Consider the following 25,411-nt stretch of genomic DNA (forward strand, 5'->3'; position numbering starts at 1 on the left):
ATGGGCCCAGCATCAGTGAGAATAAATATGGCCTCAGGGTTGGTGGACCATAGGAGGAGTATTCCCCCTATTAGTAGGAGGAATAGTATTCCATCATTGGTATCGGTGGAGGATATAGTCTCCCATTGTTGGTGTCAGTGGAAGGAATTGTGCCCCAAGGGCCACATAAAGGCTAGCAAAGGGCCACATCTGGCCCTCGGGTTGCAGTTTGGAGACAAGCCAAGGCTAACGCTGCGCACTGCGCTAAAACAAAGACGTATGAAAGTTCAGCTGCCAGCACCTAAGTCAGAATACAGACTCCACAGATAATAGTAAAATAAAAAATGCAGCGCTAGAACAGTAGCATAAAGTAACAGAAAATCAAGCAGTGATAGAACTAATAAAAGTCCAATATCACAAGTCCATATATTGAAGAATGGATATACTGTAGTAGCCAACATCTGTGCTCTGTGCAGATAAAAGGGCTATAAGTAAAGATAGGATGATATTCCTCCACACCAGAGAGAATCTCGTTCTCGTAAGCCTGCTTACCAGTTATCCGTGACCACAGATAAAAGTGGTCTCACCAAGCGTAGGGAAATGGTTCTCCCCAGAAACCTCATAGGCTCTCTTCAATTCTCACCAATCACTCGATACTCCTCTGCTGCCAGAGGAGGTATATTACCCTGTCTTCACCTATAGCCCTTTTATCTGCACGGAGCACGGATGTTGGCTACTGCAGTATATCCATTCTTTAATATATGGACTTGGGATATTGGACTCTTATTAGTTCTATCATTGCTTGATATTCTTTTATTTTATGCTACTGTTCTAGCGCTGCATTTTTTAAATTTTACTGTAGTTTGGAGACCCCTGGCCTAGGGTGTCAAAAATCCTTACACCAGCCCTGATTTTGGGAGTTGTTGTCCACGCACGCTCCCGGTTGGTGGAGAACTGAGAGCAGGGAAACGCAGCCAGGAAACTACAACTCCCAGATCTTGGAGGGAGGCAGCAGGGTGCGCCAGGGAGTCAGCACCCACATGACTGGCTCGGGCTGCATGTTTAGTTGACCCCAGGACAGGAGCATCACATCCCCTGCTGAACTAGCACAGGCAGCTGCCATCACTGTGGTGAGAGACCCTGACACCCGCAGCTGAACCCCACATCCCACCCCCCCCATACACCCTATTTACCCTGCCCCAGGCCAGTGCCCACCCAGTAACCTCAAAATAGCCATTAACACTGTGGTCCTGCTGGGAGCTGTTGATCCTTGGAATTCTTCCAAATGGCTAGAAATGTAAGGAACGTTCATGCCACTGACCTTCACGCTAATATATCATGAGTTGTAGATACTGTGTAGTCATTTTTAGCTGGGGTTTCCTGAGACCAGAAAGTTATTTCAAGGGTTCCTCTGTGTTGAAAGGTTGAGAAAGGCTGCTCTTTACAATATGTCTTAGCTTCCCTTTAGGGGGGAAGCAATGGAGGAAGGTGAAATTCTTTTGGGACTACTTATATGCCCTTTGCATGGGATGCTGTACTCTGGCAAAAGGTGTGGGCTCTTCAACTCAGCTGTCCTTTTCAATCTATGTTCTCTCTACTTTTTGTAACATTAAAAAATATGCTATCACTGCTGGGGTGACTATAGGATGTATGTATGTAATTAACTGTGCTCAGGAAATGGTTGGTGGGCTTTTGTTGTGTGGACACTTCCTTCTCCTAAGCTCGAGATTGGGATGTCCTTTGGAAATGGAAGGAGCATGGTGAGGGGTCCATGGGCGTAAGACCTGAAGTAGGTATGGGATGGACTACTTGGGGTTTGCTGGTTAGGCCAGGCTGGGAGTCTCCCAGGGTGTACTGTACTCATGTAATGGTATGGTCCAGTGACTACCCTTGGGGGGGTGTCCATGTCCATAACACCCTGGTGGGTCTAAGGAACCATCCTATGCTTGGGAAGGATGGGGTTAAAGAGTGCATATGGTCCTTGTCCCCAGGAGTTATGGGGTCCCTGTCCCCAGGAGTCATGGGGTTCCTGTCCCCATGAGTCATGGGGTTCCTAATAGGGTGCTCCCCAATTGCAGTGTCCTCTGTACCCCCATAGCAGTGTCCTCTTTTCCCCTTCACATCACTCCCATAGTGTCCTCTGCCTCCCTCCCCGCATAGCAAGTTTCCTGTGCCCCCCAAAGCAGTGTCCTCTGTCTCCTGCACCCCAGCCCTCTCTATAGTGTCCTCTGTACCCCCATAGTGTCCTCTGCCCCCCTGCACCCCACCCCACACACACTGTGTAGGTAGAACTCTCATACCTTACACAGGTGTACAGCAGTGCAGAGTTCGGCATCACAGGGCTGGATGGGGGCTGGAACTGCTGAAGTTAACTCTTCACATTAACTAGCTAGCGATTGGTTGCTAGGATCGCCCAGCAACCAATTACCTACTGTTTAATGTAAAAAGTTAACTCCAGCGGTTCTCACCGCCATCCAGCCCTGTAATACTGGCCGCTCGCCTCTGTCCAATGAAGAGGAGAGCGGTGTAAATGTCTGGGTGTCTGTGAATTAAACATAGGCACTGACGTGCTGAACATTTAGCGGTGGCGGGCCGGGTGCGGTCCACGGGCCATTGGTTGCCGATCCCTGTTCTAGAGGGATCCTACAGGCATGGTTTACACATAGTTACATTGGTCCCAGCTGGAACAATGTAACTATGTATAAAATATCCCTATCTGGAAATCTGCTTTAGTCCTCATGCACACAGGGCCTAAAAAACGCTGCTGTGACAGACATTTGTTGTTCTTTCTTGCCTGTAAACGCACCTCTATGTTAGCTTATGTGGCCGTGCACAAGTAAGCAGAATAGAAGAGGAGCATTTAGAGGCTGGAAAAAAAAAAAAAAAAACGCACCACCAGTGCATTCGGGAAAGGAGTTTTCGGGCAGAACTTACCTAAACATTGCCCAAATACTGGCCGCGTCTAAACATATGTGCACAACATGGCGTTAGGCATATTTTTTAAGACTGCTTGTTTTCCTGCCAGGAGTATTGGGACGCCTGCCTTTACACACACATGAACTCTAATGGCATCCCAGTCTTATGCCGTGTACACACGGGCGGACTATTCAACAACAAAAGTCCGACGGCCTGTCCGACAGACTTTCAACTGACTTTTGGCGGACTTCTGACAGACTTTTTTTTTTTTTCAACTTTAAGATTTTTATTAAAAGTTTTTTGTACAAATACAGATATAGTAGGTATACAAAGATGTTCATATTTTCAATAAAGAAATAATGTAAGCACATCTGAGTAGATTAGGTTCTTGAGGTAAAACAAAAAATAATAACTGTGGAGTCTTTAATCTGAGTTGTAGTGCCTGGAGAGTTCGGTCAGGGAGATAAAATAACATAAAGAGCCTGTCACCCCTACCGGGAACATACTGTGAGCAGGCTATATGTATGCCCTTCCAGGACTGGTGAATGCGACCCAGGATATGGTCGCCTCATATTGGTTACATATCAATAGCAACAAAAGTACTTGAACCTAAAGCCATTGATAACAATACCAACATCAATTAGAATATAGTGGTTGTAACAGCTTCGTATAAACATTAAATGTTTAATCAAACCAAATTAAAAAATATAACTAAACATAACTATTCAATATTGATAAAACGTAATTTCCTGCACTGGATGTAATGTAACACCAATAGATGTGGTCTTTTTCCAATTACCAATTAATTTTAGTTTCATCAACGCAAGACGGGATTGTGCTTTGATAGCCAGATATCCCAGAATTTGTGAATTTACCCTGGCGATAACTTCCTTTATATCTGGTGGGGTAGTGGATTTCCATTTCGCTGCTATAGATATACGAGCTGCAAATAGTATATGTACCACCACTTTTCTGTGTGTATATGGGAAGGAGTCTATCCCCAGGCATAGTAGTGCTAGTTCTGGAGAGGGAGTACATTGGGAGTTGGTTGTGTCTGAGAGTAGAGAGAATACGTCTGTCCAGTAGTTTTTCAGAACTCTACAGTGCCACATGACGTGTAATAGGTTTCCATTATTATGACAATTCCTCCAGCATAGTGGGGATAAAGAGGAGTTCATAGTGTGTAGGCGCATGGGAGTTATGTACCATCTATGAAGAATTTTATGGGAGTTGTCCCAGTGGTCTACACACGCTGAAGATGTACTATTGTATTTAATAGCTGTGAGCCATTGTGGCAGTGTAAAGGACTTTTGCAGTTCTATTTCCCACTTATGCATGGTTGGGATCTTGGTTCGTGTAGTGTGGAAGTTGCAATATCTATAGCACAGCGATATACCTTTAGCAGTAGATTTGTGCTTGTTCATTAGAAAATTCCATATAATTAATGGAATTTTTGTGGTAGTGGTTGGGTATTTTTTATTATATTGTTTAATTTGTTGAATCATAAAGGTGTCCACTGCTGTAGGGTTCACTAGATCTGCAGTGTCGTAGTGGATGCCTTTTTGTTTCCAGTGGTGAGTTGAAAAATTTGGTATGAGGTATGCATAGGCTGTGAGAGGTAAGTGCAATGTGTGGGATGGTTCATCTGTAAAATTATTTTTAGTCAGGAGGGACCAAGCCTCAAGTGATGCTTGTACTGTTGGGTAGGCCGGTATTACGGGTTTATGATGAATGGTGGATGCCGTAAGAAGCGCTATAAGGTCATGACCTGGTGTGACATGTTGTTCTATGTGGGACCATAGGTTGTCCTCTCGACAGGAGAACCAAAACTTCAGTTGGTCCAATAAGGAAGCTTGATGGTAGGCATAAGCATTTGGTAGACCCCCTCCTCCGAGTGTTCTTGGTTTATATAGAGTCGTCAGTGCAATTCTGGGTTTTTTGTGTTGCCAGATAAATTTGTTCAAGAGTGACGCCAAATCCGAGAAAAATTTTTGTGGAATTGGGATCGGGATGGTTCTGAAGAGATAGAGTAGTTTGGGAAGTATTTGCATTTTATATGCAGCTATACGTCCAACCCAGGTTAGGTAAAATTTAGAGATTTGGGAGAATTCTGCCTGTATGTGTGCTAGAAGGGGAGGGAAGTTGGCAGTGTATAATTTAGATATAGGGTGAGTCAATTGGATACCTAGATAGTTGATAGAGGGTGAGTCCCAATTGCAGGGGAATATTTCTTTAAGGTTGTCTTTACTGTTCTCAGTTATATTTAGAGGTAGGGCATAGCATTTGGAAGTGTTGAGTTTGTAGTATGTTATATCCCCAAAGTGATGTAAGAGTTCTGTGGCTTTGGGTAGGGAGTACTCAGGGTTGGTCAGGGTAAGGATTATGTCGTCTGCAAAGAGCCCTATTTTGTGTTCTTTAAGACCTACCTGGAGTCCTTTAATTTCAACAGTATTTCTGATAAGTTCTGCTAAGGGTTCTATGGCTAGGGAGAATACTATAGGGGATAGGGGGCAACCTTGACGGGTACCATTGGTAAGGTTGAAAGAGTCAGAAAGTATACCAGATGCATATACTCTGGCTGAGGGCTTCGAGTAAAGTGACATGATGGCTGAGTGTAAAAATCCATTTAGGCCAAATTTGGAGAGCGTGTGAGATAGGTATGTACAATGGACTCTATCAAACGCTTTTTCTGCGTCTAGGGTTACGAATATACTGGGTGTATGTTTGATTTCTGCGTATCTAAGTAAGTTAATCATTCTTCTAGTACTATCCGGGGCCTGCCTACCTTTGACAAATCCCACCTGCTCCAGTCCTATAAGGGTGGGGGTTATATATAATAATCTGTTTGCTAGTACTTTGGCGAAGATTTTTAGATCGGAATTTAGTAATGAGATGGGCCTGTAATTATGTGGTAAGGAGGGGTCTTTTCCTGGTTTTGGTATAGTCACTATAATAGCTTGAAGCATTTCACTGGGAAATGTGCCAGTATTTGCAGCTATGTTGAAGATGTCTACTAGTTTGGGGGCGAGCGTTGATGAGAACGCTTGATAGTATTCGGCTGAAAAGCCGTCTGCTCCAGGGGCTTTATGTTTAGGTAAATGTTTAATCACTTCATGAACTTCAGCCGCAGTAAAGGGTTTGTTTAATAGTTGTAGTGAATTTGTGTCTATGGAGGGGAGGTCAATCTTTCTGAGGAACTCATTAATTTCAGTCTCAGTGGGTTGGTGAATGTTCTTGTCTAGTTTGAGGTTATATAAAGATTCATAATAATCTTTGAAGGTATTGGCAATATCTTTAGGATTGTGATATGAATGATTATTATTGTGGTGTTTAATCACCGAGATGTTTGTGCGGTTGTGCCTCTTCTTTAGTTGAGAGGCTAATAGTTTCCCTGCCCTATTGTTCTAGGAATAATATGAAAGCTTGAGCCTTTTAAAGTAAAGGTCATAGTCAGATTTCAATGTTTGTTTTAGTTCTTCCCGACAGGAATTTAGTTGCTGTAATAGAGAGTGGTCATTGTGTTTTTTGTGTTTATTCTCTAGGTCAGCGATTCGTTCTTGAAGTCTCGATATAAGTTGCGTTTTTTTCTTTTTTTCCCTGGCTGCTATTTGAATCAGTAAGCCTCTAGAGAAGGCTTTGTGAGCGCACCAAACTGTAGTCAGGTGGATTCCCGGTTGCTCATTAAATGTAAAATACTCTTCAAGTTGTTTATTGAATTCTTTTTGAATTCGGGGTTGGGAGAGGAGGTAAGTATTATTGCGCCACAGAGGTGTAAAAGTAGTCTTGGCTGTGTCTAGTAATTCGATCGTTATGGGGGCGTGGTCGGACCAGGTAATATTGTAGATATCTGCCTTTGTCACCTTTTGTAATGTGTATTTGTCTGTAAGAAAGAAATCTATCCTGGAATAATTTCTATGGACTGGTGAGAAATAAGTGTAATCCCGCTCTGTGGTGCGGAGACATCGCCAAGGATCGTATAATTCTTCTTCTAGGCAATAGTTACCCAGGGATGGTCTACGTCTTCGCCCCACAGAGGAGGAGTCAAGTACATCATTTAAAATTAAATTAAAATCTCCACATATCAACAGGTTACCCTTTTTCAACCTTTTAGCTTTTTGTAGAGTTTGACGGAGAAACTTCATTGTTTTCTTGTTAGGGGCATACAGATTTACTAATGTATAAATATTGCTATTGATTTCAGCAATTAAGATAATATACCTACCATGGCTATCTAGCTGTTTATCTATTAATTTAAATGTAATAGAATCCTTAATGGCTATAAGGACACCATTATGTTTACTAGAGTCATTTGCTGTGAAGACATGTGAAAACTTGTTGTGGGAGCATTGAGGGGGGTTCTGATCCAAGAAATGTGTTTCTTGCACACAAAGAATGTCACAGTTCATTTCTAAGGCCGTCTTCCATAGCATACGACGTTTAAATGGGCTGTTGAGACCTCTTGCGTTGATGGACATCACTTTAATGGACATTGTTAACTTCAATGGTGCTCTGGCGACATCTAGTGGTGCATGGAGGTACTTGATGTGATTTAGGAATGGATTCCAGTGCAGTGGAGTGGGCTAGTACGTTTATGTGAATGTTCCACAAGAATGTGGGATTGACTAACAAAAAAATAAAAACGAGAAACAGAAAAAAGGAATATAAAACAATAAACTTCAATTGGATGGATTCGGGAATATCCCAAAAACAATAGTGGGGTAAAATCATGAAAATAATTTCCAGTGCAGCCGAACATCAGGCGACTTGTGTGGTAGGATATATATGCGTGTTTTCAATTGGTGAACCAAGGGGAGATTCTTTCGAAATTTTTCCAGGTAGTTGGCCTCATATGTTGAGCACGGTGGTGGTCAGCCGTCACGGTACCCTTTATTGTTGCGGTAGGAATTAGAGCCTGATCTGGAAGTTGCAGAATCCGAGGATTCTGGGTAGGCTTCACGGGGAAGGAGTCCCCAATTGCGCATCAGTTCCAAGCCCTTTTCCAGGGACGAAATGGTATACCATGCGTTATCTTTTTCCAGCATGAGCTTAGTGGGGAAGCCCCATCTGTAAAGTATTTTATGATTCCTCAGCAGTTTTGTGATAGGAATCAGGTTGTTCCTGGCCTTCATAGTGGCTTGGGAGAGGTCTGCATATATTGTGATCCCTGCATAGGGGTCTGGAAGTGTATTATTTTGTCTGGAGAATCTCATGAGTTGGTCTTTGATGTAGAAGAAATGTATTCTGGCAATGACGTCTCTAGGGATCTTCTCAGGGAGATGAGGTGGTTTATGCAGCCTGTGGGCTCTGTCAATAATGACATCTGCAAGTGTAAGGGACGGCATAGCTTTTATCATTAATTGTTGGAGAAAAGTGCGCAATTCAGATGGTTTTACCGACTCGGGGATCCCCCTAAATTTCACGTTATTTCTGCGTGAGCGGTCCTCGAGGTCTTTGACTTTTAGGTGGAGAGCTGTGAATTTGTCTGCTAGTTCCATGTGAGCATCCACAAGTTCATTGTGAGCTTCATAGAAATCACTCATTTTATTCTCTACATAATTAACCCTGTCCCCCAGAGCTGTCAGTTCTCTATTTGTGGATCGTGTAAGCTTAGTAATATCCTGCTGGATTGCTCCTCTCAGGGTAAGGATCATCTCTTTCATCATGGTATCAGTCAGAGACAGACCAGAGGCAGGCAGGGCGTCCAGCTTTTGTGAATACATGTCAGTTTGCTCCATGTCCTGTACCTCTGTGTCTAATTGATTTGTGTCATCAGCGGGAGAACTGAGTCTCCTTTTTTGTTTAAGGGGACTATTTGAGGCAGATGGGGGTGATAGAGGAGTAGTGCCTGACACAGGCAACTCACCAGTGTCAGTACAGGCTGTTTCACTGTGAGGACGGCTGTGCTGAGGAGAGACGTCTCCCGCGCCGGCGCCATTTTGAGAGACTCTGCCCGGGACTGTGGTGTAGAAGTCTGTTAGTTTCCTGGGTCCCTCTCTCTCCTTGCGTTTGGCCATCATTAGTATCGGTATCCCCTTGTGTTCCGCTGCCTGAGGGGCCAGTTTTCGGGTGACACACGCCGCTATTAGTTGCTGAAAGTCTCCTGATGTGACGGAGCTCTCCTCACACTACACCATCAGCTCCGGCCGCCGGCTCCGCCCCCCTTCTGACAGACTTTTTAATGAACGGACTTGCCTACACACGATCACACCAAAGTCTGATGGATTCGTACATGATGACGTTTTTTGTCCATCGGACTAGCATACAGACGAGCGGATTTCTGGGTCCGGCGGAGTTACGACGTAAAGATTTGAAGCATGTTCTAAATCTAAAGTCCGTCAGATTTTCGACTGGAAAAGTCCGCTGAAGGTCCGATGAAGCCCACACACGATCGGATTGTCCGCCGGACTCGGTCCGTCGGACCAGTCCGGTCGAAAAGTCTGCTCGTGTGTACGCTGCATTAGTCCGTAGGGGTCAATATTGAGTTGGCCCACCCTTTGCAGCTATAACAGCTTCAACTTCTCTGGGAAGTTCATGCTCCCAACTTTGTGAGAACAGTTTGGGGATGGCCCCTTCCTGTTCCAACATGACTGTGCACAAATGCACAAAGCAAGGTCCATAGAGACATGGATGAGAGAGTTTGGGGTGGAGGAACTTGACTGGCCTGTACAGAGTCCTAACCTCAACCCCATAGAGCACCTTTGGGATGAATTAGAGCGGACACTGCGAGCCAGGCCTTCTCGTCCAACATCAGTGACTGACCTCACAAATGCGCTTCTGGAAGAATGGTCAAACATTCCCATAGACACACTCCTAAACCTTGTAGACAGCCTTCCCAGAAGAGTTGAAGCTGCAAATGGTGGGCCAACTCAATGTTGAACCCAACAGACTTATGCCCCGTACACACGGTCGGACTTTGTTCGGACATTCCGACAACAAAATCCCAGGATTTTTTCCGACGGATGTTGGCTCAAACTTGTCTTGCATACACACGGTCACACAAAGTTGTCGGAAAATCCGATCGTTCGAAACGCGGTGACGTAAAACACGTACGTCGGGACTATAAACGGGGCAGTTGCCAATAGCTTTCATCCCTTTATTTATTCTGAGCATGCGTGGCACTTTGTCCGTCGGATTTGTGTACACACGATCGGAATTTCCGACAATGGATTTTGTTGTCGGAAAATTTTATATCCTGCTCTCAAACTTTGTGGGTCGGAAAAGCCGTTGGAAAATGTGTGATGGAGCCTACACACGGTCGGAATTTCCGACAACAACGTCCTATCACACATTTTCCATCGGAAAATCCGACCGTGTGTACAGGGCATTAGACTGCAATGCCATTGAAGTTAATGAGCGTGTAAAGCCAGACGTCCCAATACTTTTGGTAATATAGGGTATGTATCTTGTTATTCCCCTATTAGTGGATCATTGTATGACCCACCATTGTCTCTAATCTGTGTCTACTGACTCCAATTGTAGAGAAATAAAAAGATCATTCTAATTATTTCCTTCTCATAGCCGACCTCGCCATCATGATATTGAAATATCTGGAAGTACTACGCACCCTACAATTACTTTTATCGGTGCAGGTAACAGTCTATTACATCTATCTATCTATCTATCTATCTATCTATCTATCTATCTATCTATCTATCTATCTATCTATCTATCTATCTATCTATCTATTTATCTATCTATCTATCTATCTATCTATCTATCTATCTGTCTATCTATCTATCCTTTTTTTTTGTTCTTCACAATAATATAGTAGTTATTTGGAATGCATATTTGAGTCTCTGGAGATTTATTATTTTATATATTATTTATATCTATTTAAATATTGTTTTTAATTTGAAAGGCTGTGTTAGATTTCAAAATATGGTAAAGTAACCCAATACAAGCCTACATAAATACAGAAACAGTATAATTTCTCAGAAAGGCTCCGCCTTCTATCATTAAAAAGCCATCCTTGAGCTCCAATCAGTGCCTTTGCCTAGCCTAAGATGACATCATCGGTGAGCTGCAGGCAGGAGGAAGCATTTCCTCAGTCGCCTCTCCCCCAGTGATCAGACTGCAACATTGTAACTTTGCAGGTAAGAGGCTGATGTGTGTCCAAGATTTTGTGAACACAGACACAAGGATTTATATGATTGTGTCATCTCGGAGCCGCCATATTAGTTCAGGAAGTAGATGGTGACTCTAATTGATGCCTGAACAAAGATGTCGCCATCCTTCCAGAGAGAAAAATTGATGAAGGCATTGTTAGGGGAAGTACTGTGATCTCTACAAGATGGTTGCACTGATATTCCCCTCAGCATGCTGCGTTTATCATAAGCAATTATATTTGATGCTAGGTCTATGTTAATGCTTATACACTGGGGTTGATTTACTAAAGGCAAATAGACTGAGCACTTTGCAAGTGCAGTTACTCCAGAGCTTAGTAAATGAGGGAAACTCTGATGACGTCCTTCATCCAATCATGTGCAAAAAATGTGTTTTTTTTCCCTTGCATGTGATTGGGTATTCTTTGCAAACTGAAGCTTCACCTCATTTACTAAGCTCTGGAGCAACTGCACCTGCAAAATGCAAAGTCTATTTGCCTTTAGTAAATCCACCCCTTTGCATTAGTCTGTCTGTCTCTGATTTTGTCTTTTGCAGATTGTTTGCCAGGCCGTGGATCTCACCATGATGAGCAATGCCTTCGATGATCAGTACCTCGGCTGTGCGCGGCAGATGGAGCAGGAAATGGCGAAGGTTCTGGAGCAGGAGAAGAAATACAAGCCATTGGCTATAATGTGGTACTTGGCAGAGCAGAGGTGGGCGATCGTAAAACAATCCAACATTTTCCCACCCGACTTCAAGGACGAGTATGGGATCTCACTCATTGTGTACACCAGGGAGAGCCCCTTCCCCATCTACCAACAGCTGAACCGCAACGTGTCCATCGCAGGCCGATCGCGGCAGCACTACATGGACCGATTCCATTTCAAGGCTATTCATTTCTACCTCACCAGGGCGCTGCAAGTGCTTGGGGGCGGCTGTGATGATGGCTCACAGGCCTATCGGGGATCTTGGATGAAGTACAAGAACGTGTCATTAGAACTGCGTTTCGGGCAATTTGCATCGTCATCTCTGAACCGAAAGACCGCCCAGAGGTTTGGTGTCAACACCATGTTCACCATATTCACCTGTTTTGGGGTAAACGTGGAGGCTTTCTCTGACTTTATGGAAGAGGAGGTTCTGATTCCGGTGGCGGAGACGTTCCATACTATAAAAAAGTCAGAAACGTTGTATGTCCTGAGAAGCAGCGGGCAGCAGTGCAGCTACTACAACTGTGCGTACCTAGGAGGTGAGCAGAGCCGGGGTGTCACTTTCCTGTCCAGATGTGTCCACCCTTCCTATATCTATGGTGGACCCAGTCCTATTGCTCCCTACTTTACTGGCACTAGGCCTGTATGCCACTACTCCCCATTACTGTGGTGGACCCTGTCTTATTGTTCCCTACTTTACTGGTACTAGCCTTATATACCACTACTTCCCATTACTATGGTGGACCCAGTCCTATTGCTCCCTACTTTACTGGTACTATGTCTGTATGCCACTATTTCCCATTACTATGGTGGACCCGGTTTTATTGCTCCCTACTTTAGTGGTACTAGCTCTATATGCCACTACTTCCCATCACTATGGTTGTCTCAGTCTTATTGCTCCCCACTTTACCGGTAATAGCCCTATAAGCCACTACTTCCCATTACTATGGTTGTCCCAGTCTTATTGCTCCCCACTTTACTGGTAAAAGCCCTATATGCCACTACTTACTATTATTAGGGGTGTTCCAGTCCTATTGCTCCTTATTTTAGTGATACTAACCCTATATACCACTAATTCCCTGTACTATGGTGGACACAGTCTTATTGCTCCCTACTTTACTGGTACTAGGCCTATTCACCACCAATTCCCATTACTATGGTGGTCTCAGTCTTATTGCTCCCTACTTTATTAGTAATAGCCCTATATGCCAATTCTTCCCATTACTATGGTGGTTCCAGTCTCATTTTTCCTTACTTTAGTGGTACTAGCTCTATATGCCAATACTTCCCATTACTATGGTGGTTTCAGTCCCATTGCTCCTTACTTTAGCGGTACTAACCCTATATATCACTATGTCCCATTACTATGGTGGACACAGTCTTATTGCTCCCTACTTTACTGGCACTAGGCCTGTATGCCACTACTTCCCATTACTATGGTGGACCCGGTTTTATTGTTCCCTACTTTACTGGTACTAGCCTTATATACCACTGCTTCCCATTACTATGGTGGACCCAGTCCTATTGCTTCCTACTTTACTGGTACTATGTCTGTATGCCACTATTTCCCATTACTATGGTGGACCCGGTCTTATTGCTCCCTACTTTAGTGGTACTAGCTCTATATGCCACTACTTCCCATTACTATGGTTGTCTCAGTCTTATTGCTCCCCACTTTACTGGTAATAGCCCTATAAGCCACTACTTCCCATTACTATGGTTGTCCCAGTCTTATTGCTCCCCACTTTACTGGTAAAAGCCCTATATGCCACTACTTACTATTATTAGGGGTGTTCCAGTCCTATTGCTCCTTATTTTAGTGATATTAACCCTATATACCACTAATTCCCTTTACTATGGTGGACACAGTCTTATTGCTCCCTACTTTACTGGTACTAGGCCTATTCACCACCAATTCCCATTACTATGGTGGTCTCAGTCTTATTGCTCCCTACTTTACTAGTAATAGCCCTATATGCCAATTCTTCCCATTACTATGGTGGTTCCAGTCTCATTTTTCCTTACTTTAGTGGTACTAGCTCTATATGCCAATACTTCCCATTACTATGGTGGTTTCAGTTCCATTGCTCCTTACTTTAGCGGTACTAACCCTATATATCACTATGTCCCATTACTATGGTGGACACAGACTTATTGTTCCCTACTTTACTGGTAACAGCCCTAGATGCCACTACTTCCCATTACTATGGTGGTTCCAGTCCCATTGCTCCTTATTTTAGTGGTACTAGCTCTATATACCACTACTTCCCATTACTATGGTGGACAGACACAGTCTTACTGCTCCCTATTTTATTAGTACTAGCCCTCTATGCCACTACTTCCAATTGTTATGGTGGTCCCAGTCCCATTGCTCCCTACTTTAGTGGTACAAGCTCTATATGCCACTACTGCTTCCCATTCTTATGGTGGTCCCATTTTCATTGCTCTATACTTTAGTAGTACTAGCCCTTTACGCCACTATTTCTCATTACTATGGTGGTTCCAGTCCCATTGCTCTCCACTTTAGTGGTGCTAGCATGTCCCTATATGCCACTACATTCTGTTACTATGGTGGTCTGGTCCCAGTCCTATTGCTCCCCACTTTAGGGATACAAGCCCTATTTTCCCCCTACAATACTGAAACTAGACCCTGTACCATCTGTTAAAGTGATACTAACCTCTGTTTTTCTGTTTTAGAGGTATCTATCCTCATGCCCTTGTGCACAGTGTATTAGCATAGTATTAGCCCCTATGCCCCTATGGCAACAACTCTTCGGTTGCCCCTATAAAACCTTCATTAACTTGTTTCCAACCACGTAACATGCATGTGGCAGCAAGAAAGGTGGACTTTAATGCCCAGCCGCCACACGTATGCCTTCACAGTGGCAGGAAGTTTTGTGCTGGGAGCACGCTCACTGTGCATCATGTGACCACCACTGCGGGAGACCTCCCACAGTGGTCACATGATACAGAATCCTCCTGGGCACTTAAAGGGTCAACAGATGGCACTAACAAGTTAATGGTGTAGCTAGAGCCATAGCAGATCATGCAATCCTTATGGGGTCCAGAGCTGTCCAGCTCCACATTGATCTATGCATGGGGCAATACCATTTGGTAAGTATGATATGTTTGTTTGTTTTTTTTTTGTTTTTTTAGTTTACCTTTACAATCACTTTAATAACATTCTGCATCAATGGAAGATGTGTTCCTGAGGTGAAGATCAGAGAAACGGTTTTGTTATAAAGGTTTTATATATCTTTATGTATTTACTATTTTAGTGTGTGTGTGTAAAATTTAAAGCACCCTCCCGTCCCTACGTGCAGTAGTGAACGCATACATAGGTCAAGCCCACATATTTAAATGGTGTTTTTACCACACATTTGAGGTATCGCCGTGAGCACCAGACCTCCTCTGTAACTCTAAACTGGTAACCTGTAGGAATTTTGAAAGGGTCACGTATGGAGATTTTTCAGTACGGTAGTTTGTCGCCATTCCACGAGTGCGCAAAATTTTAAAGCATGGCTTATTAGGTATCTATTTACTCAGTGCAACATTGTGTTTGAAAAAACACTGCGCAGAAAGCGTGTGATATAAAAAGTTGCAACAACCGCCATTTTATTCTCTAGGGTGCTATCTATCTATCTATCTATCTATCTATCTATCTATCTATCTATCTATCTATCTATCTATCTATCTATCTATGTTTTGGGGGTATCCAGTAATTTTGTAGGAAAAAATACAGATTTTTGGTTGTAAACAACAAATGTCAGAAAAAGGCCTGGTCCTTATTTAGCTGTTTGCCTGGAATTCAGATTTACATTTTATTCAGTCAACAAAGACATGACTACCCTGTTGAACCTCTTTGAATCACTTTTTTTTTTCTTTCCTCAGGTGAAAAAAGAAAAAAGCCGATTTGTAGCTCAGGTAAGAGAGAGGGAGGGGCGAGGGGTGTAACTACAAATCATGGGGTGCAACTACAAAATTGTCATGGCCCCCTGACAAACTTACTCTCTGACACCTGACAATGTTACCTATGACATTTGTTTAGTAGTTTAGCTCCTGCACACAATCACCGGAGCAATTTTTACATTTCTGCTATGGGCAGTTTAATCCAAAACTACTTAACACATATGTCATTTTTTTTTAGGGCCAAAAAGGCTTTCTTTTATTGTCTTGCAAAAAAAAAAAAAATATATATATATATATATATATATATATATATATATATATATATATATATATATATATATATATATATATATATATATATATATATAATTTTTTTATGCAATTCATAGACAAAAAAAAAAAAAAAAAATCTAACAAAATTAGAAACAAAATTTCTATTTTGATTAGTTAAAAAAAAAAAAAAGAGTAGTGTTACTATAAACAAAAGTAGAAGAGCTGTAGGAGATCAACAGCATTCAGATAAAGATGAAAAAAAAAAAAAAAAATGGGGAAAATTTATTTTTTTGAAGAAAAAGGATTTTTTTTTAATGATAAATAATACAATTATATATGCCATTAAGGTGAGAGGCTGCAGCAGGGATTAGTCTGTGATCACAACCATGAACTGCACAGGCTCCAGGATTTACATGATTGAGTCATCTTTGAGCCGGCATCTCAGTTCAGCAAGTAGATGGTGATCCTGTATGATACCTGAACAAAGATGGCACAGTCCTTTTGGAGTGAAAAGCCAATGCAGACATTGTCAGGGGAAGTACTGAGATGTCTTTGGATAAATACCTGGAAGAGACATTTCTTAGCACGCTTGTACCTAACATGATAACATGAATAATGTGTGTGATGATTGGCTCAACACCTGTGTATCATATCTAATATTAATTACATTTATTTTTCCAGCTGCGGGACTCTTGTACACTGACCACAGAATTCTGCTAATCCTTCCAGCACTGACCCTCACCCTGAGCATCCTATTGGTCAGTTCCTCCTGAGGTCATGAGACAATATGGAATCCCATCATGGGACCAACTATGTCCACCATGTTACTTACTGGATTGTATTTTTATATAAGACAAAAAAATTTAGCATTTTTTGTACATATTTTGGGGCTTATTTACATCAGGACCAGGAGCTGCCCAACCATTAGGGGTGCACGGTCGCCCCCCCCCCCCATCCATGCGTCCGGCCCCCCTGATCTACATGCAGGGTGCCGGACGCATGGATTCCAATGGAGTGGGTGTTGTTTTTTGAAGGCTTTTTTGAGGCTCTAATAGGCTTCAAAAAAGAGTGGGCTTGGGGCGCAGAGCACTGCACTCCGAGCCCACCTAGTTGTGTGACAATAGCAAATGAATATGCCACACAGCCACACGTTTGCCACACTGATCCTCCTCCCGGCCAATCAGGAAGCTGGTCTTGAGACCCATCACTCAATTGGCTGAAAGGACAGGCAATCCTATCGGATGCTTAGGAGGAGGAGAGAGGAGACGCACGGCGGAAGCCGGCGTGATAAAGGAGAGGACACAGGAGCTGCTGCCTGTCGCCCGTAGGAGCCCGCAACCCGCCTGCTGCCCGTAAAAGCCTACAACCTGCCCACTGCCCGTAGGAGCTTGCAACCCGCCGCTCATAAGAGCCCGCAATCCACCCGCTGTCCGCCACCGTGTGGGGGGAGGGAGGTGCCGCCGGCTGATTGGGGGTGGGTGGTTGTTTGCTGCCCCCCCCTACAAAAAAAAACAGCCACCACTGATCAGGGCCATATTTTATTTGGGGAAATTCATATTGTTTTAAACTCCCTTAAAGGGGTTGTATAGGTTCATTTTTTTTTTAACCTCTCTGGTGGTATGATTGTTTCAGATTTTTGATGCTGAAAGCTGTACAATTATTTTGCACAGAAATTTGGCGTTTTATATTATAGGTCTGTAATTCTTAGAAATAATTCACTTAAATCTGTCCAAACAAGAGTCTAGTAGACATCCTGGGTATGATAAAGTTTGAAAAACGAAATAAAAAATTATAATATAATAAATAACTATAAATAATTATAACAAATAATAATATAATAATAATAAAAATTATTCAATATTGTAATCAAATCAAAAACACTGAAATTTGCTCAGTTGCAGAATTGTCGCTTACGTTACTTTTAGTGTTTGATGACAGATTTCCCCACAAATCTCTATCGCTCAACTCTGCACGTGATTCTAATTTATTATCGCTGTTTTCTAGCTGGTCTAAAACCACTTTTGATGTAAAGGGTCAGTTTTAGTTGCTATGGACAATCTCCAGTTTCCAGACAGAAAGAATAGTATTTATAATATAAAACTGCATGCAGAACACTGGACAAACCACTAGGGACAAAGGGGATGTGTAATTATTTGATACAGTAATGTAATCTGTAAGATTACAGTATACTGTATCTATACTGTGTTTTTTACCTTTTGATTTTGGCGCCGAACTCCGTCCCTGTGCGTCGCAACGCTCGCAGGGAACGGAGCTCGGCACTGTGAATCGGGTGAGACATGGCGGCTCGCCGATCACAGCGGGGAGACATCGCAGGATCCTGGGGACAAGGTAAGTAACCTCTACATGGATCCTGCGATGCGATCCCGAGTCTGGCTTGGGGATACCGCTTTTGGTATTGAAAATCCACCCCGAGCCAGACTCAGGAATACCGCTAGGGGGGTTAAATAACAAACATGTCATACTTACCTCCACTGTGCAGTTCTTTTTGCACAGAGTGGCGCCGATCCTTATCTTCTGAGGTCCCTCGACGGCTGTCTCGGCTCCTCCCCGCAAGAGCTATCCCCCCTCTGGGAAGCGCTCTCCCAAGGGGGTTAGCTTGCGGGCACGCTCCCGTGTGATACACTCGGCGGCCATAGCCGCCGAGTGTATCACTCGGCCCCGCCCCCCAGCACGCAGCGTCATTGATTTGATTGACAGCAGCAGGAGCCAATGACTGCGCTGCTATCAATCATCCAATGAAGAGCCCACAGGAGCTGGGGGAAAGCAACGCGGTATCGCGCCCATGGAGATTTGGGGCTCAGGTAAGTAAAACGGGGGCTGGGGGGGGGGCGGAGAGTGCGAGGTGTTTTTTCACCTTAATGCATAGGATGCATTAAGGTGAAAAAAAAACACAAAGCTTTACAATCCCTTTAAACCTGTCTACTTACCATAAAAGGAAGCTGCACACCGCTGTTCTGTTAGTTCTGTTCTGTTTAGTCATAAAAATAACTCTATTAATCCAGCAATGTTGAGGATACGACATCCATCTAATATGCTTCACAGAGCTCTATGATTCTGCCCCAGTAGGTGTTGAAACACGTCAGCGACAGCGAGTAGAGCTGGGTGGAGTGTCCTTAACAGTGCTGGAACACTAAAGTTGTTTTTATGTATAAAGGGACAGCGAGGTGCAGCTCCCCAAAAAAATGACACAAAAATTTTGATTCTGGTACAAAGCAATACAAAGTTATTTACAAATGATAATAAAGGCTTTTTTCTCAATTTTCTGTCTTTTAGAAAAAACTACTAAAAATAAATAAAAAAAAAAAAAAAAAAAAAAAAACAGGAAATTAATAGTTAAGAGGAGAAGAGAAAGAAGGAGTTAATTATGGTTGTTTATGATAAACTAAGGGTTAATATTATTAAGATCATATTATATATATTATATGGTACTTACTTGTCAGATAACTTCAACTGACAGCCTATGCAGAAAGAAGCTTATCCCATTGATCTGTAGATGAATGAAAGTGATACTAATGTAACAATGTTACTTTGTATCTCCCATCTGATCAATGTTTATGTAGCAAGGTACCGGGCCTCCTTTGATCTATTGAAAACCTCCAGGGCTAGGAATAGCTGACATCCTTCTGTATGTAGTGGGTTGTGAGGCATGGTGGGTGCAGAGTAGTTAAAGTTATTGGGCGCCAGACACTTCTTGAATACAAAAGAAAGTTTATTTCTTGTAACAAACTTTTTTGGGGAAGAAAGGGTAAGGGCCGGGACACCCTTAGGCATGGGCATCCACAGGTAAGGGCAAGGGGGGGCTAGGGCCCCACCTGGAGCAAGGTGTCCCCACACTCAGGGGCCAGGCTGATCCTGGGTGGGTGCAGAGCTGGCACTAGCATAGGGGAGGAAAGGCAGTCGCCTTAAGGTACCAGGAGAGGGAGGGCACTAAAGCCACGGGATCCCTCAAGAAAAGCTGATGCTGACGCCAGTCCCGCTTTACCCAGCTCAGCCCAGGTCACACAACGCGCACCGTGACATGCAGCACCGCACTGTGATTCTGTGAACATCAGCCGCTGCCTCCAGTTTACAAGCTTCCATTTACTCCCCACTCCAGGCTGCTACTGCCCCTTCTCTCTCTGAGTTCCGGGTGAAGGGCAGAACAACCGGTTTTCTCTCTCCAGGCTCCAGCCCCGCACTGAACAATTCCAGCAGAAATGCCTCCAGTCCAGCACAGAGTCAACAATTGCTGCTGAACTGGAGATGGGAGATAAGGGGGAGGAGTCCAGTGATACTAGGGGGAGGAGTCAGCAAGCACAGGAGCGGGATCAGCACAGAGTGGAGGGATGAAATGTAAATCTTGCTGCTTTGCATAATGCCGCGGCAGACTTGGTCCGGAGGAGCGGAGTCCGTCGGATAATTCGATCGTGTGTGGGCTCCAGCGGACTTTTTTTCCCCAAAAGTTCGACGGACCTAGAAATGAAACATGTTTCAAATCTTTCCGATGGACTAGAGTCCGGTCGAAAAGTCCGCTTGTCTGTATGCTAGTCCGACGGACAAAAATCAATGCTAGGGCAGCTATTGGCTACTGGCTATCAACTTCCTTGTTTTAGTCCGGTCGTACGTCATCACGTACGAATCCGTCGAACTTTGGTTGATCGTGTGTAGACAAGTCCATTCATTCGAAAAGTCCATCGGAAAGTCCGTCGAAAAGTCCGCCAGACCTAGTCCGTCGAAAAGTCCGCCCGTGTGTACGCGGCATAAGACAGCTCACTGACATATACACCACGGGGACCCTCTATAAATGAGGAATAGAAGGGAACAAAGGGACAGAGTGCAAGGGAAAAAGAGAAATGGGGACAGAAATGGACATGGGGGCAAGACAGAAGATTACATGGGGACAGAGGGACAGAATCTGCTTTACTATCTACTTGCTCAGCTTGGGATCTGTGTGCTGATCCCCTGCTGAGCAGATCCCATACAGCCCACTCTGCTCTGTGGGTGGTGAGGTGTAAACAGACTTGTGTGTTTACACCCAACTGCCCTCCAATCCCATCTGCCCAGACAGAGGGGAACAGATCCCCTTCGTTTGTTTTTGGCAGATTGGATTGGATGTCGGCTGGTGTAAACGGGCACAAGTCTGTTTACATCTACCACTCCATAGAGGACAATAGAGCGTCTGATCGGGTGAAAAAAATGAAAAACTGACAGGAAGACCCAATCAGACCAATCGGTGCCAATATGGAGGGGGGGGGGGGGGGTCAAAATCTGAATCCCCAACCACTTTCTGGAGCTTCAGATTTTTAATCTACCGCAGAGATATATTCTTTTAACACACTCCTGGCAGCCAGAAGTATGTGTACTTTTGTAAATCCAAATGTTGGCTGATGACTTCCACAACCACTATGATGTGCCACCTCCCGCCACCTTGTCACCTATATGCCATCACATAGGGGCTATTGGTCCCCTATGTGATAACAATAAAGTCATGAAAAAAAAAGAATAAATATATTTTAAAAAACTGTTTAAATGGACATATAAACAATAATAAATTTTCTTAGAGGCCTCCCCCGATCCCACCCACACACACATACACATGTGCTAGGTCACCCAGGTAGGAAAATGGTGTTTGCCCTACACATATATCACTGAGCACATCAATATGAGGGTAATAATTGTAATTCTAAAATGATGACCTACTGGGATAGATGGCAGGATAGAGAGATGTATATCCTGCCATCACGGCACCGTCACCACCCACTCAATCCCCTCCCCTCCATGACATTGACAAAAAGGGGCGGAGCATGGGTGATCCCCCCTAAAAAAAGTTCTGCAGACGCCCATGCCCTTAGGTAGTTGCAAGATTAATTGGAAGACTCTGAGACTTCAATAGGAGGATAGCCATGCAGGGAAAGGCATCCAGCAAGACGCCACATCTGCACATGCAGGAATGCTGTCTCCTATGGCAACAGTCGTTAACAGTTCCTAACACAAAGTATAACAGTTCTTTCACTTCTACTACAATTGCTCCTTGTAGTCCTTCAGCCCACTGAGCTCCCGTTCTCTCCTTAGACCATCTGATTTACTGCCACTGAATCCCTTGAGTTCCTCCAATCTTCTTGGTGGTATCTTCCTCAAGCGTCACCCTGCTGGGCCCCTAGCTTGGCACTCAAGATACCTCTCAAGCTTCACCCCACTGGCCTGCTCGGTCCCTGACTTGACACGCAAGACTGCTCTGCAAGCATCACCTCCACTGGCTGGGTCCCTCGCTTGATACCCACTGAATTTCCCAATTCTTCACCGTTGGTGAGAATGCTGCTCCGGTACTTGCTTCAGTTAACATGGTCCCCGGTAATAAAGTTTCCCTGGTAAAAAGGTGGTTGGTCCTTTACTGGCGATGGCTTCCCCTCTACCTCCGTACCACGACAGGTTCTCCGGCCGACAGAACCGTCACTTTTGGTTGGATTGCAAGCCGCAATCCTAACCCTACACTGCTCTCTTGCTTCTGGATAGGCCCTCAGACAGCCTAGCAGCCAGATGTGCCCGGGATAGGCCCAATCTCCGGCCTAGCAGAAGACACGCGTCCACCCAGACAGCCATCCAGGTGGCACAGAACATAGATCACCTGACTTCACCAAAATATATAGGCTCTCCCAGAAGGCCAAGTGATCCAAGAAAACCCCTGCCCATTGGCTGAGATACCCCACATACCCATAATCTGACCTTGCGCTGCCCTTTCTAATATCCAGTACCACCAAGTACCCGGCCACCTAGTGGTAGAAGAGAAAAGTTCAACAAGGTCAAACTTAGGGAGAAATCAACAGATCTCTAACAATCAACCAGGATAATTATTCCTGGCAAGTAAATTTGTGGGGAGCAACCCTGCCTAAACTCCAGGGTGCTACATTTATAAACAATGTTACTTTGTATCTCTCGATCTCCTGTCTGATCAGTGTTTATAAACAATGTTACTTTGCATCTCTCTATCTCCTGTCTGATCAATGTTCATAAACAATCTTACATTCAGAGGGAGAGTGGGAGTACAAGGTTGTCTTTTATGGAGTGATCACTGTGATAGCCTGTGATTGATAATGTGATTGGAAGCTGAGACTCTGGGCTCTCAATCTCAATGGTGGGAGCAGGCTATGGAGTGCATTTCCAGCGCAAACACCAGCACATATTTATGCAGCAATTTGGAAGAAGTCCCACTTCTGTGAAATTGCATACTTGTGAGATGCTGGCATAAACAGGTTGAAATCTACTTACAGCGGCGCTCCGCCCAAAAGGGGAAGCCCCACTTATTCGCACCCCCCCCTCCACTGCTACATTTGGCACTTTTTTTTAGGAGGAGAGGGTAGCGACAGGTACCCGCTTTCACTTTCGGGTAAGATCACAACACACCATTCTGCAACATTTCTGGCCCCTCCTCCTCCCCCCCCGCCTTCTGGGACACACAGAGGTCCCAAAAGACATGTGGGACCATTTAGAAAGAGCAGCGGGACCTGCGCATGCACAGTAGAAAACAGGCTGTGAATCCTCATCATTTTGTTATACTCTCTATAATAAACTTTTGTAATTTTTAGTTTCATCTGTTTTTCTATTTGTTTGGCTTCTACATCTCTGTGGCTCATTTTTGTGGTACTTTGGACCGTACCCCTCTCCTTGGTACGGTTCTGTTTCCTTATAGGCTGGCCATTGCCACAGAGTCCCACTCTCATCAGGAGTTAGTGGATGAGTATCAAGTGGTATTTTTATGTACCTAATACACTTTGGTTCCCGACATTTTTAGTATTAATTTTTTGGGATTCACTTCCTGTTTCCCTTACTACAGATGCCGGCGCCTGTACCCAAAGCCGATTGATGAATAGGCTAGGGTAGCTGACATCGCAAGGGGTCCATGGACAGGTGGGTGTCCTTATATTAAAAGTCAGGAGCTACAGTTTTTTTTTTTCCTTTCCTGCGGTGCTCCACTAACCCCATCTATTGACAGTCCATGTAGAAACATATGTACAATAGCACCCTCTAGTGCTAAAATAGTGTAAATAGGTTTGTTAGTGTAGGTAAATTGTTAGCTTGGCTGAGAGCCAGGCTGGGTTGAATCTGGGTCAGGGTGAGTGACTTGGTGAGGCTGGATTACGCATCAGGCAGCGCCTCTGGTACCTCCCCCTACTTGCTGGAACTTTGGAGAAGCTTCCAGAAGAATGGGAGGGAGGTTAGGAGGAGCTGCCTGGAGTTTTGACTTGGGCCCCAGCCAAATGAGCTGGCAGGGGGAGGGCGCCTCTTAAATACTCTGTGTCAGGCCAGCAGGGACAGGAGAGTGCGGGTGGAAGCTGGAGACAGAGTTCTGAGGAGGCTGTTGGTGGGCCTTGAGAGTAACCCCCTAGTCTGGGGCTCAAATGCTGGAGGGATCCTCTCAAAACACACAGAGGAGTCCTGTCCAGAGGCATAAGAGCAAGAGCGAGGACAGCAGGAGCCAGCGAGCATGTTCAGGAGGTCTCCAAGGAGAAGTTAGCCAGGTAGGCTGGTGAGTGTGACAGTCTGGGAGGACTGTGGGAAGTAGCCAGGAGGGCTAATGAAAGGGGCAGCTGTGGCCAGGTGTGCTGGCAGTGCCTGAAGAGGTGGTGCTGGGATCATTAGTCACAGGAATGTAGCTGGACACTGGGACTTTTTCTCTACACACCAAAGGGGCCTGTGGTCCCTGCCTGCAAAAGGTTTTTGCTTGATCTGGTTGAATGCCTTGCCAGATCCATCAAACAATGTTCCAGCTGGATCTGTGTTGTTTCTGCAAGCAAGTGATGTGCTGGAGGAAGAGGAGTGTATATGGATGAAGTGATCCTGAAGAAGTTTGTTCCAGCCAAGTAGGCATCCCATAATCATCCCACCCCCACCCAAGTTTATTAACCCCTAATAAAATACAAAAACAACATTTGTGGACTGTTTCCTGACTCTGGACGCCTGTGGAAATTAGGTATGCCTGGCTGTGCAGGATGGGGGATTTGAACCAGCGGCTCTACACATATACAGAATTAAGCAAGATAATCCTATGTGATGGCTCTCCAGCCTTGTAATTGGCTAGTCAGGCACTAATCACTACATTTTGAGAAGACATGGGGAGTGCTATGTGTGCGCTTATAGCCAGAAGTTCTGTATATGACAGCTTTCTTCTTTCCTTGTCAATAGTTGAAGAGGAAGCTGCGAACGCTGCTGACATCATCCGGTTCCATTCATTTGCTAGCTTACAAATCCAGGCCAAAGGGGCAGGGATAGCGACTGGCATCATTTTCCAAAATTGTCCACGTGACCATGAATCTTTGCACCTTATGAGTGACCACTTTCCCTTACGTTGTTCAAAAAAAGTATAGCATTAAAGAGGTGAACCCCAGACAAACAAGACAAACATTAATGCGGGTCTGTATCCATTAATACTAGACATGGGCAATTTGTTTAGTTCCAAATTTGTTTAAAACATTTTGACAAATTTGTTAATTCCAAAATATCTGAATTTCCGAATTTTTCAATTTCCA

The 25,411-nt window shown here is 44.2% G+C and overlaps 1 protein-coding gene across 1 annotated transcript in view; it reads left to right on the top strand.

The window, feature by feature from the left end:
* Window positions 1-24,728, top strand: part of LOC141126754 (ecto-ADP-ribosyltransferase 5-like) — a 42,317-nt gene extending 17,589 nt beyond the window's left edge. The window contains exons 2-5 of the mRNA XM_073612729.1: window positions 10,414-10,484; window positions 11,554-12,244; window positions 15,597-15,629; window positions 16,569-24,728. Coding sequence (XP_073468830.1) covers window positions 10,414-10,484; window positions 11,554-12,244; window positions 15,597-15,629; window positions 16,569-16,660 — 887 coding nt within the window. The 3' untranslated portion in view covers window positions 16,661-24,728. The remainder of the gene's footprint in view (window positions 1-10,413; window positions 10,485-11,553; window positions 12,245-15,596; window positions 15,630-16,568) is intronic.
* Window positions 24,729-25,411: the final 683 nt, after the last annotated feature.

This window comes from Aquarana catesbeiana, linkage group LG02 (assembly GCF_042186555.1).
Source record: "Aquarana catesbeiana isolate 2022-GZ linkage group LG02, ASM4218655v1, whole genome shotgun sequence".
In the NCBI taxonomy this organism is placed as follows: Eukaryota; Metazoa; Chordata; class Amphibia; order Anura; family Ranidae; genus Aquarana; species Aquarana catesbeiana.